General features: G+C 41.0%; 1 protein-coding gene across 14 annotated transcripts in view; it reads right to left on the reverse strand.

The window, feature by feature from the left end:
- The window catches only part of ppfibp2b (PPFIA binding protein 2b), a 128,353-nt gene that overhangs the window by 24,223 nt on the left and 91,414 nt on the right, over window positions 1-12,716 (reverse strand). For 4 of the 14 annotated variants that reach the window (XM_085169150.1, XM_085169153.1, XM_085169158.1 and 1 more), the window contains 12 exons: window positions 9,051-9,278; window positions 8,072-8,164; window positions 7,037-7,165; window positions 3,529-3,640; window positions 3,323-3,355; window positions 2,215-2,276; window positions 2,045-2,120; window positions 1,878-1,960; window positions 1,705-1,772; window positions 1,566-1,631; window positions 1,425-1,485; window positions 1,176-1,223 (listed from right to left, as the gene is read on the reverse strand). In XM_085169150.1, coding sequence (XP_085025276.1) covers window positions 1,176-1,223; window positions 1,425-1,485; window positions 1,566-1,631; window positions 1,705-1,772; window positions 1,878-1,960; window positions 2,045-2,120; window positions 2,215-2,276; window positions 3,323-3,355; window positions 3,529-3,640; window positions 7,037-7,165; window positions 8,072-8,164; window positions 9,051-9,278 — 1,059 coding nt within the window. The remainder of the gene's footprint in view (window positions 1-1,175; window positions 1,224-1,424; window positions 1,486-1,565; window positions 1,632-1,704; window positions 1,773-1,877; window positions 1,961-2,044; window positions 2,121-2,214; window positions 2,277-3,322; window positions 3,356-3,528; window positions 3,641-7,036; window positions 7,166-8,071; window positions 8,165-9,050; window positions 9,279-12,716) is intronic. The other 10 variants (XM_085169160.1, XM_085169156.1, XM_085169159.1 and 7 more) reach the window with 9 other exon arrangements.

A 12,716-nucleotide genomic window follows, 5' to 3' on the forward strand; every position in this document is an offset into this window, starting at 1 on the left:
AATATGTATACATTAAGTGCATAGTAATTACATAAATTGCAAAAAACTGCAATAAACTACAAAAAAATTGAAAATCGTTTTTGTTTTTTCAACATATATTTCTAGTTAGAGAAATTTAAGAGGTTTATCCCTCAAAACTGTAAATACAAAAAAGTTGCACAAAATAGTTTTCCACCACAGGAAATTTATTTTGAGTGTCTTCATAGTTTTATTTTTGAAATACACCAATTTTTATATACTGCAGGAAAAACGAAAATGAATATTATTGTGCAAATTTGCAAAAAAGCAGCATATGCATCAAAATAAACTATTTCCAGCAGTGCAATATGAGTCCTAAGCATCCCAGAAACGACACAGAAAGTCATAAAGTCAAACATAACTTTTAAAAACACCAGTATAGGCTCATGAGGCCCTGATGGTAAAAAACTACATTTCCGCGAAAATGACGTCACTTCCGGTTTCGGGCAGGTCATGGTGGACATGCGATAGTTCGCTCTGACATCTATTCCGACGTAGGAAGTGTTATGAACAGCTGATCGGATCGGCAAAGCGTGTTTCTGGAATATTATGTTTTTGTTGCTGCAAGTGCTTTTTATGCAGTTTTTGCAAAGCTATATGTGGAAGGAAACTGTGACCGAGGACAAGCTGATGGCAAAAGATGTAAGTACAACTCCTCCGGTTTCATATGCAAAAAAAATTATTGCGCTAGCTTACGCGGTTGCAGAGCTACTGGGATTTAAAAATAGTTACGCAAAACAGAGCATGCACGCTCCGACCGGTTTTAAAGGGTTACCTGCAGTAAGATTCACCGTTTTGTTCATATTTATATAGCCTGCATAAAACAACAAGGTAAAAACAGACACGGCAAAGTATCCAATATGTGTTTGAAGCTCTTTTTGTGCCACGCCAACATTTTAATGAGCAGTCGGATTCTCTTTTCCTTATGAAATTACATCTTCCCCTGACTTCATGGTGTTTTCCACACAGGTCATGGAAAAACTAATTTAGGAGTCATTTTTTTGGATTATTTGGCCACAACCCAAGTCTTGTTTATATTTTGATTTATTTCATCTTCTTTACAAAAAAATATATACTAATCCTGCAATCTAAAGATGTATAATGAATACATGGGATTTGTGTAGCTAAATGTGTGACATCATGTTGCAGATCAGTACCTCGGCCCCTACATCTGATTCACTTTCAAGTGGCTGGATCTCTACAGCCTACAGCCAACAGAGAGACGGGAGAGACCAGAGAACACACACACACAGAATTAGAAGGTTAGCAATCACACAGTCAGATTAACAGAACGTTAAAGATTAGCTAGAAAGAACTGATTTAAAGTACTTTTTAGTAAGCAGATGTGATAGGCTGGATTAGATAGAGATTAAACAAGCGAATCGTGGAGGCAAACACTAACAGACCTTTTGTAAAGATCCACTCTGCAACTCTTCAAGACTGCTGGACATCAACCGGCGCCGATGCCTGCAGAAAAAAGATTGTATCACTGACATCTGGTTAAGCAGACGTACACTTTGAATGCGCTTGTACCGTAGCAGGCTTACCAAGACCCATTAAACAAACTTGGGTCAGCAGCGGACACCAGCGATGTCTCCACAGAGTTCTGGAAACTGCAACACACAGAGTTAACTCAGAGTCTGGCGTTCATTCATCGCACACGGTACGAGCGCTGCACATTCATACCTGGAATCCAAATCCCTCTGATACGGGGATGAGGACAGCATAAGCGGCGACGATCCTCTTGATGACAGCTATGAAGGAAAAAACGTTTTCTCAAAGCATTTGCGGAGGAATGAAGTGAGATTATTAACCCAATAATTCTTTGACTTTTATTTAAAATTTCTCGTGAATCCTACCTCTGATCTGAGGATGTCAGAGTGTGCTTTGTGAGTGATGGCTTTGAGCTTTAAACTGCCGCTCAGCTCCTCTTCACTGCTTCCTGGTAGATAGAAACCAAAACAATTGGCAGCATAGTGACGTTAGAGAGAAAAGACAGCTTTCCAAGCAGAAAAAGGAAGCTCACCCTGCGTGAGTGCCATGACCTCCCTCATCTTTCTGTATTGGCTGAGCAGAATGGTAAGCTCCTCTATACGCCGATCCTGTTATCACCAAGGCAGAAATGGTCATTCTCTTTTTATTTAATCTTGTTGTAAATGATATATATTGTAGCAGTGGCAAAAATGATTTCATTACCTTCTCGTCATTTGAAGCCAACAAAGACTCCATCCCCACCTTTAACCTCTGGTATTCCTGGTCTAACAAAGAAGACAAAGGAGTTAAAAAGGATCCTATTGTACCCTCACGCTAGCTAGTTAGATCAGGGCAGCTGATGGGTGCACGAAGCGGTGCCGGTGACAGACATGAGAGCCGTGCAAATAGGACTAATCAAGCAAAACAAATACATGCTGACAGCACAACTGCCCATGCAGCATCACCTGGGACACACGTGGAAACTTGAGCATTGTCAACAGCACCATTACCGAGAGAAGAACTAATGAGGCTTGCATCAGTATCAGACACACAAACACGAGCCGGCACCAGGTTCCATTTAACATCCTTTCAAATGCAGAAACTTATCTAAATGGGAGTTTTTTTGTTTATTCAAACGACTCAGCTTTGAAATTATATGCATGTCATCGGTGGCTTTAGAGCAGCATTTATAAGGCAACAAGAAAGCAATTCTAATGAACTGCAATATGACAATGCCAGGAGGAAAAACAAAGCACAAAATGTCAGGATACTGCAACGCTCTCTGGTGACTCCTCCTGCAGAAATCAATAAACTAGTTACATAGTTTTATCTACTACTTGTCCCACTCTCTTCTCAGATTTTCTTTAGATAACATGTTTATATTATAGTCCTCTCAATGTGCTCATTATGTTCTATTTACTCAGATTTGAATCTATTTTTTTACATGCCTCACTGTGTGCATTTATCAGCGCGTTTGTGCGCTACTTTTATACTGTACTTTATATTCTATGTGTTCTTCCCAAACCGGAAGGCACTTTGGGTGAACTCCTGTTAAATAAAGATGATTCGATGTGGTATAAGAAGTTTGCACAGGACAGTGGACGCTGCATAGCCTGACACTCTTTTGAGTCTTTTTGATTTGAAAGGATGCACAGGCTCACATCACAGACACACACTGAAGCTTAGCTGTGGTCCAATCTCAAACCAAACATCCACATGCCCGATGATGTTTTAAGTTTCACATTTGAGTCATAAATGACCAAAACAGAAAAATCCAGCTGTCCAGGAGGATGCTTAGAAATTAGCCCCATTAGCAACATAAAAGCCTTACATTTGTTAATCAGATGCTTGATATACACCTCCTCTACAGCAGAGGGCAGCAAAGAGTGGAAAAAAAACAAGCCAAGCGGAGAACAGAGAAGAGAGGAACTGTTGATTAGATGTTCAGTAATCGGAGTTGACAGACGTGCACATCGCTGCCTCTCGCACATATCTGCACTGACAGATTTGATTGGTCAGACTGTCAGCTGAGTGTACCTCTCTCTGCGTTGTCATTGGCGCTGCCGCCTCTGGCCAGCAGCTGGGTCTGTAGGCACTCGATCTCAGCATCTTTGGAGGCCAGGAGCTGCTGCAGCTCTGAGATTTCTGCCTGTGGAGGAAGTCAGAGTAGATGTCTGTGAACTGGGTCGATCTTCCAGGTCAGTGGATGTCTGTGAGCTGTAAGTGTTTCTAAAAACCAACCAGCCAACTGATGAGCCATCAGAGTAACACATAAAATGAGTTGTGAATTCTGACATTATTCTATATTTTCATCATCATTATTATTATTATTATTTGGCACTGAGCACCTTCTTTCAAATAAAAACTACACAACGGAAAGATAAAACAAGCGATGAAAGCCACATGTAGCCACAAGTTATTTTGAGGTTTTCTGCTTTAAATCAACCCCACTATTTCACTTTTTTACAATACTTTGTTAAAACAAACTCTACCACAGCTTTCTCCACACGATCTAAGGAAACTGCATCACCACTCAAGCATCTATCCAACGGAAGTATTTCTGGCAAAAAAAACACAATTTCTGACACGTACTACGCTCTCCACTCTCAGCTGTTAACTGTAACATGACTGACATTACTGCATTGTAGGGATGGGTATCGAAAACCGGTTCCCACTGTTTCAATTCCTTGGAATTGTTTGCCATTTTTGCAAACGATTCCCTTATCGATTCCAGTCGCACCGAATGACGTCACCACGTTGCGGAGCGTCATTTACCTGGCAGGAAACACGGCGCCTAAGCGGCTCAAACGCTCAAAAGTTTGGTTATACTTTACGAGAACGAATGACAAGGGGGCAACTTGCAATACTTGCAAAGTAGATATTTCATTTAAGGGAGGAAACACTACGAATATGCAAAAGCATTTGCTCACAAAACACACGATGACCTTAAATGAATGTCGTGTTTTTAATTCCTCGTGAATCTCAACCCAGCAGCAGCGGTAACGTTTGCACGTCCTCTCCCGTTAATGCGGCAGGTAAATAATCAACTAACAGTGCATATTATGTTAGTGAGATCTGCCTTATTACAAAACCTGCCATTACTGTGCATTTAGGTGACCATGATGAGACAGACAGAGTCTGGCTCAGATGCTGGCAGTTCTCGCTGCAGTCTACCGGTAGCGTCTTCTTTCAGGCCAGGATAGACGAATGTCACCGAGCAGAGACTACGTTTGTGGTCAAAGGTTTGCACCCGTTTGCCACAGCAGATGATTTTCAGTAAGTGAATGTGTTTAATTGTAGGCAGGGACATTACTGGATATTCTTGTGTAATTGCTACAGAATAATTGATGTTATACTTTGTTATTGCTACAGAAGAATATTTATTTTATTATTTTACATTTACAATTTTTTTTTCCTGGGGACCCTGTGACACCCCATTGAAGAGCCGTAGGCTGTGGATCTCTTAAGATCTCACTGCTGGGTTTGTAAGGCCATGTTACTCCTAAATTTCTATCTTGTTCAAAGAGAAGATATAAAACAAAGTTCTAAGCTATTAGACCTTAGTGTTCTCCTTTTTTAAAAAGAATCGATAAAGAATCAAATCGTTAAACAGAATCGAAACTGGAATCTGAATCGTGAAAATCTTATCAATACCCATCCCTACTGCATTGTGCCCAAACAGCTGAAAATGAGGCCAGGATCACGTGCCATAAACTGCACTTGGCTGTGGGAAGACTTCTTAACAAGTTTATAGCATAGTACAAAAAAGTTTTGACAGATTGTTTCCTCTGCATAATTGGTTCAGTTTTGTTGAAAGACATTCTGATATTTATTTGATCTATCACTAAGCAAATATGTGTGTTTCTGTGCACTGCATTCATACAGTTTACGTAACTTTAGCTTACTAGCATTATCTGATAGCATAGCATGCCACCTTCTCATGCTAATATAGTTCTTTTTGGCTCCAAAAACAACATGGCAATGGTCAAACAAAGAAAATTTGAGGTCAAGGAAACAATTAATGGCATCACTTTCATTATGTCCATCTTTTATATACAGATGGTGTAAAAACTACATTGTTTTTGTAGATTTGGGGCAGAGGACATATTTAAAGCCCCACACAACACAGAACACTTCACACATGTGCGTTTGACCAGGTGAACTTTTGTTCTCCAGCCAGCAGTGACAACTTTCAAGAATAACCATTTCAAGATCATCAATCATGTCCATCTTTTATATACAGTCTACAGCCTAGTGACTAAGAGCTAAGAGCTCAGTCAGACCTCTCATCACTTTAACTGAAGCTAACACAAACGGACAAATTAGGGTACCGATGCTTCCGTGTTGGGAAAATTCAAATATAACAGCAAAAGGGAATGTTAGCATCAAAGGAAGAAACCTCTTCTGCAGCATCATTTTTTAAAAGAAACAATAATACTGATATTTTATACATATGCAAGCGTTAAGCCTCTGTCTTATTTTTCAGTATTGACTCTCTAATATAATAAAAACTGCTGTACTTCAGTCTGCCTTCAGTCACATGCAATCCACGTTTTCTTTATCCATTACAACTTTCCTATTCTCAGACATCAGATTAAATGACTAAAGTGCCAAAATAAGAATTAAACAGGAAAACATTTATCTCCAAAAAAACCCTGTTATTTAAGCTATTTGCTTGTGTCTGCTCTGAGGCCTTGACATGTTATGACAACCTAATCTGAGTTAGGACGAAAAGAATAGTAAAAAAAAAAAAGGTAATCACACATTATGCTAACAAATACAGTGGAGGCAACAGCTGAATACAACAGGTGTGTGCACAGACTGTATGGTGGCATGCTATGAGTGCAAACTTAACAATGCCTGCAGCTGCTCTGCAATAAAACCCAGAAGCAAAAACCTACAATAGGGTAAGAAGCAGGAAAGCCAGAGAATAACTCAGAGATGTGCAGGGTTTTGTTACTACCATCAGATCTGTGTTTGTCTCCAAGGCTCCAAATATTACAGAGCATAGAAAATAAAATGAAAGGCACCAGCCAGGAAATCTGCTGAAGTGAGAATATGTGGAAGCCATCATTACCGTGTTATATCCTTAGTGCACAATATGAACACAGTAGGGTCTCACAAACACACAGAACTGATAGAATCAAATAAATTCACAAAATCCATGCAAACGCACGCTAAAAATCACATCAACGGGAAAGAAAAAGCCACAAGTAAAAGGATGGAATCTACTGGTTTCTGCTTTAAAAAATACAAACCTTGTCCTTATCAAAACCAGGAGCTTTTATTGTGTAGGTTTCTCTGTCCGGTCCCTTCCTGCTCAAAGGGACAGGACAGAGCTTCACAGCTATCGCAAGACCAACAAAAACAAATGCAACTAAGGAAAGAAAAGAAATGAGGAAAAAAAAACACGAGAAGGGGAGGAGCAAGACGAGAAAAGTAGAAAAGAAGAGGCCAAACACAACACTAATCATAGGAAAGAAACCAACACGGGGAGATGACAAGCGGCAAGAGCAGGAGGCAGGAGAGGAGGAAGAGGAGGCACCTGTGCGCTGCGCCAGCGCTCCTCCCAATGCTGCTTCTCCAGCTGCGTGTGCTCGACAGTCAGCTTGAGGCTGGACAGCTGGGTCATGAGCGACTGGTAACACACATGGAGAGAGTAAGAGATAGAGAGCTAGAGAGGGAGAGAGGACAGGAAGAGAGTAATGACGGGGAGAGATTTAGGGATGTGAAGAGAAAGGAGGAGCGGAAAAAAAGTGAAGAGAGCAAGCCGCAGAGAGGGGTTAGTAGAGAAGAGGAGAGGAGGCGGAGAGTGAAGGAGGGAGAGGAAGAGAGGAGGAAGGAAGCACTGTAAGCACAGAGAAACCAATGGCAGTTTGACCTCCTTCAGACAATATCCAACAATATGTTAGAGAGAGACTCTGTCATAACAAAGGAAATGAAGCTGCACGTCTCTGCTGCTGAGAAACACAGATGAGTGGAGCTTTGATTATTTCATCCTGATGAATGAAGGTTAAAGAAATTCACCTGGTGACAGTCTGATCAAATTATCTAACGTTTACGTATGACATCACAGTAACACCAGCTGTTAATTGTATCTTCTGTTACAGTATCCAGCATCCATTCTTGTCTACATCTGCTCTATTTCCTTTTTTATATGTGCAATTATCAGATTATCAGTCCGTCCTTTACACAGGTTTGCTGCGGTGACTTCACAGGCCAGTTTCCACATTTTAGTAAGTCTTCTTCAGGTGAGTTTGATGAGAAGTATACACCACACTCACATCTATAATATGAAGTTAGTCAGATTAGTTTAGAGCAATGTTTGGGTTCGTTTAATGTAAGTCTGGAAGAAAAGGGAAACAAGCCGTCTGGCTTTGTCCAAAGGAAATTAACCCAGCAGTAGTGAAACACATTTTTAAGTCTTCATATTCAAAAAAAAGCACATATAATAAGATATAAGAAGTTTCAACATTTGATATGCTTTTTGTATATGTTACACAGCATCCCAGCTTCTACGAACAGATTTAAAGTGCATGTAAAATGCATTTTACACTGCTCTGTGTGCTTTAGCGAGTACCTTGGTGGCTCTTAATTTCCTCTCATACCGGCTCTTCTCTCCCTCCAACTCATCCACTTTGCTCTTCAGCTGCTTAACTTCTTGTTGCAAATCCTGCAGAAAAGCCAAACCATAGCATTCTTCAGTTAGCCGGACCGCTTTACGTACATGTGCACAATTACGAAACTTTTCTGATGTTTCGAGCAATTCTCAAAAAAAAGTTATACATTTCATCTACGTGTCACAATCGGCACGAGGTTCATCTACATGAGTGGGCACGCATGCCAGCATATAAATGGGAGGGTATTCAAACACCAGGTTCACATTCAGTGCAGTTATAAAGGTCCCCGGGGCCAGACAGTGGTTAATAAAGGAAACAAGATCCTCCTGAAACAGACACCACAACGTGCAGTTAACAACCAGGAAACCCAGAACACTACTGAAAGCCTTCCGGGTCGCACATCTGCCAGCTGCGCACTGCCACCATCTGGGGGGAACTTTGGACAGCAGGGTTATAGGGACCGTAACATGACCCATCCACCTGGTCAGTGTATTAGGAAGCTGACAGATGTAAACTTTGTTAGTGGAGGAATCACTGTCATGCAAGGAAACCACATCGAATCTAATACAAAACACAATTCTGGTCCTAAAGGCAAGCTTGAAAGGATTTATAGAGACCAACATCCTGATCGGTGCTGAAGTACGTTCCAAATGTTTCAAATACTTGAGGAGTTCACTCTTTTTAGGTAAATAACTCCTCAAATGTATGGAAGCATTTAGAAAACCCAATGGAAAGCCTCAATCACTGCAAGAACCAGAGCAGAGTGTGACCCCAACATCCTGCAGTACACATACAGACACTACAAGAGAGGTTGTTAGCTTGATTCTGTGGAGTATTCCAAATACCGGGTGGTGTGTGGACTGGTTAAAAGGGAAGAAGAGAAGAGAAGAAATGATGGGGAAGGAGGGTAAGATGAGTTCATCCATCAAGTCTCCCTACGTGAACAGTCTTTCCTCCATTGTGCTGCCGGGCATCAGAGCCAGACAGGCTCAGGTCCGAGCCGACCAACCCAACTTGAGGGCTGTAGCCCTGGGCTTGGCCGTCTCTTGGCTCCCCCTGCTGGGCCTCCTTCTCCTCCAGGGCCCGTTTCTCCTGAATGCGAGTGCTGATCTCCTCCTGAAACCTGCACATCTGCTCCTGGAGCTCACTGATGAGATTTACCACACACTGGGAGGGTTGGAAGACAAATGAAGGGTGGCAGAAGAGGTGAAATGGTGAGATGAGGAGAAGAAAAGAGGAATAAATGAAAGTCAGTTGAGAGGAGGAGAGGAGAATAAAACATGAACTTATTTGTTAATCAGTCAGTGCAGGGAAAATGGTTGATGCCACATCTGGATCACTGTTGGCCATTTGTAGTAGAAACACATAAAAAAAATCATGTGAAACACACAAAGCACAAAGATTTACACAAACACTTGAAGCGGAAGAAAGAAATGCTTAAATTCAACTGGAGAAAATGTTAGAATCCTGGAAAAGAAGGAGCGTTACACCTCAACACATTGACAAACAACCAAAAACATCTCTAAGCAACCTAAGAGTAACTTTTACTCCTTTAAAAACTTTTGCATTATGCAATGCCCTCCTCTTGTATTAGTGCTGTAACGGTGAGATTGTGGGAGACAGATGCAGGCAATGCATCATGCCTCACCGTCTTACATTGTCGAAATAGTGTGAAAAACAGATCTGTGCTCATATACAGCGCGAGTGTTTCTGCGCCACCTCCCTGCTGGTTCGACGTGACCACTGACAGGAAAGGAGCGACCACTTTATTCTTAAGGTTAGTTTGGGGTCAGAGGAAAAAGCAGGAAGTCTAGTGGAGTTTGGAGAGCAGCGGTGAGCAGACAAACACCTCCTGTCAGCCAGAATTAGAGTGGGGTGGTTAAGAATGGCTTGTATTGTTTGGGCGAACTGTGCTCCAACTGAGTGGATGCATCATTGTGTCCAATTAAATCAAGACAGCGGTCACAAATCACTAATTTGTCTCAGAGGGTTTTTCCAGTCTAACCGGCTTTTGTACAGGAATTAAAGATCGAAAGGTCAAACGCAACACGCCCCGTTGTGATACGACCACGACACTTTAGGCGTTCCAAAAGTCCTCAACCAACAAGTCTGTCATGCTGATGCACTTAGTGATTTTGCATTGTACTGGCTGTTAAGCTCGTGGTTGTTATTAGGATCGGATGTTCCAAAAGCTTCATTTATCCTGTTTACAGTCACATCAGAAAGACTCCACCGTATCACTAACAATCAATAGCAAGAAATACTAAAACAAGAAATTGTATTTAGTAAAAAATAAATCAGATTATCTTAACCCTTTAAGACCTACCATAGAATCAAGTCCGCCAGAGCTTATATTATATTTTTACATGCTGTGGAGCCATTTTTGGGAGCATTTCAAGTTGCTATACATCAATACAACCATTACAGCCCAAATTTTAATAATATGTCTGCGTTAAGTGCATAGTACTTACATAAATTGCAAAAAAGTGCAATAAACTACAAAAAAATTGAAAATCATTTTTGTTTTTTTAACATATATTTCTAGTTAGAGAAATTTAAGAGGCTTATCCCTCAAAACTGTAAATACAAAAAAGTTGCACAAAATAGTTTCACTTAATTTATTTTAAGTGTCTTCATGGCTTTTTTTTTGAAATACACCAATTTTTATATACTGCAGGAAAAACAAAAATAAATATTATAGTGCATATTTGCAAAAAAGCAGCATATGCATCAAAATAAACTATTTCCAGCAGTGCAATATGAGTCCTAAGCATCCCAGAAATGACACAGAAAGTCATAAAGTCAAAGATAACTATTAAAAACACCAGTATAGGCTCATGAGGCCCTGATGGTAAAAAACTACATTTCCGCAAAATGACGTCACTTCCGGTTTCGGGCAGGTCATGGCGGACATGTGATAGTTCGCGCTGATGGACATAGGAAGTGTTACAAACAGCTGATCGGATCGGCAAAGCGTGTTTCTGGAATATTATGTTTTTGTTGCTGCAAGCGCTTTTTATGCAGTTTTTGCAAAGCTATATGTGGAAGGAAACCGTGACCGAGGACAAGCTGATGGCATAAGATGTAAATACAACTCCTCCGGTTTCATATGCAAAAAAAATTATTGTGCTAGCTTACGTGGTTGCAGTGCTACCGGGATTTAAAAATAGTTAAGCAAAACGGAGCATGCCCGCTCCGACTGGCTTTAAAGGGTTAAATGTTAAAAGTGTCTCATTAATTAAATCCAGTGTCATAGAACAGGCCGTGGAAGATGTCGAGCGTATCCACTGAGGACAGATCAGGGCTAACATCTGTCTTCTGCTGACATTAGAATAGTTTCCATGGCAACTTTTGATGTTGCACAATATAAGTATGATACCATATTGTAAATATAAAAAATGGCAATAGGAACAAGCTGCCAAGATTTCAGTCTCTGTCATTGTTCTTCGTGGCCTATTTTACATTTTACATGAAAAGCAACTCAGCAGGGAGGGCTGTTTTAAACTACATAAAATCCACATTTAAGGCTTCTAAAGCATAATTTTGTAAAAAATAATAACCCCATCTGGCGCACCAGGGTTATTATAACATGCCTGAGCTCAAGCCAAGTCTAGTTGCATGAGAAACAGAGCCGTAACCCAGAATTTAGACCAATAAAACAAAACAAGACAGGATGTAAAGACAGGAAAAAAACAGAGCGTACAATAAAGAAGAGACATGAAGGTGCACAGAGCAAAGTCTCTAACTGTTCTTTTTGTTTACACACATTAAAAGTTGAGCAAACTGTTGGTCTAAGAAAATGTCACAGCTCAGGGGAATCTTGTTCCTGAAAAGTGGTTGCTTTAGTACTTAAAGGTGTTCGTGAGACGGCAGCGAGCCTGTGTGTGGTGTTGGTGTGGTTTCCTGAGGTGAAAGTGTTTGGCCCCGAGGAATGCTCAGAATGGATGCTTGCCATTCCTCCTGACAGCCTACCGGAGCCTCGCAGCTGTTACTAACCACACACACAGACACACACATCCTGACTTTACTGACAAAAACGCAGACCGGTGTCAGCCCCATCGTAACGTAAACAAAGCAAAGCACCTCAGCTGCACACCGGACATGTTGGATTCTGGTGAGTACTAGGGGTGGGTTTTGATTATCGATTTATCGATTAAAATCGATTCTAGCCTGGATAACGTGATATCGATTCATTACAATCCTGAATCGATTTTTTTATATAAATGTATTTTGCCCAAAATTTCAGAATCTCAGGTGAAACGTCACAAAATTTCGACAACCACCAAACATTTAAAACAGTAAATGAGAGCAGGTACACGGCTTCTGCACAAAGACGTAAACACAAAGCACGACCCGCAGATCAGAATCAGTGAGATGTCAGTTTTCAGCCCCGACCGTGTCCGTGCCGTCGGGTGAGAAAGGCGACATCTCGCTGATTCTGATGTTTCGGCGGGTCCGCGCTTTGTGTTCACGCCCTTTTTGCGCCGATTCTAAAGCTGTTAGTTTTATCTCTCTCCAAACAATATTGACCGAACCAGCAGCAAAAGAAGATCCAAACTAAGCTTCACATAAACATCGTCATGGACTCCCTCTTACTTTTGCTAT

Source organism: Neolamprologus multifasciatus, chromosome 7 (assembly GCF_963576455.1).
Source record: "Neolamprologus multifasciatus chromosome 7, fNeoMul1.2, whole genome shotgun sequence".
Lineage (NCBI taxonomy): Eukaryota > Metazoa > Chordata > Actinopteri > Cichliformes > Cichlidae > Neolamprologus > Neolamprologus multifasciatus.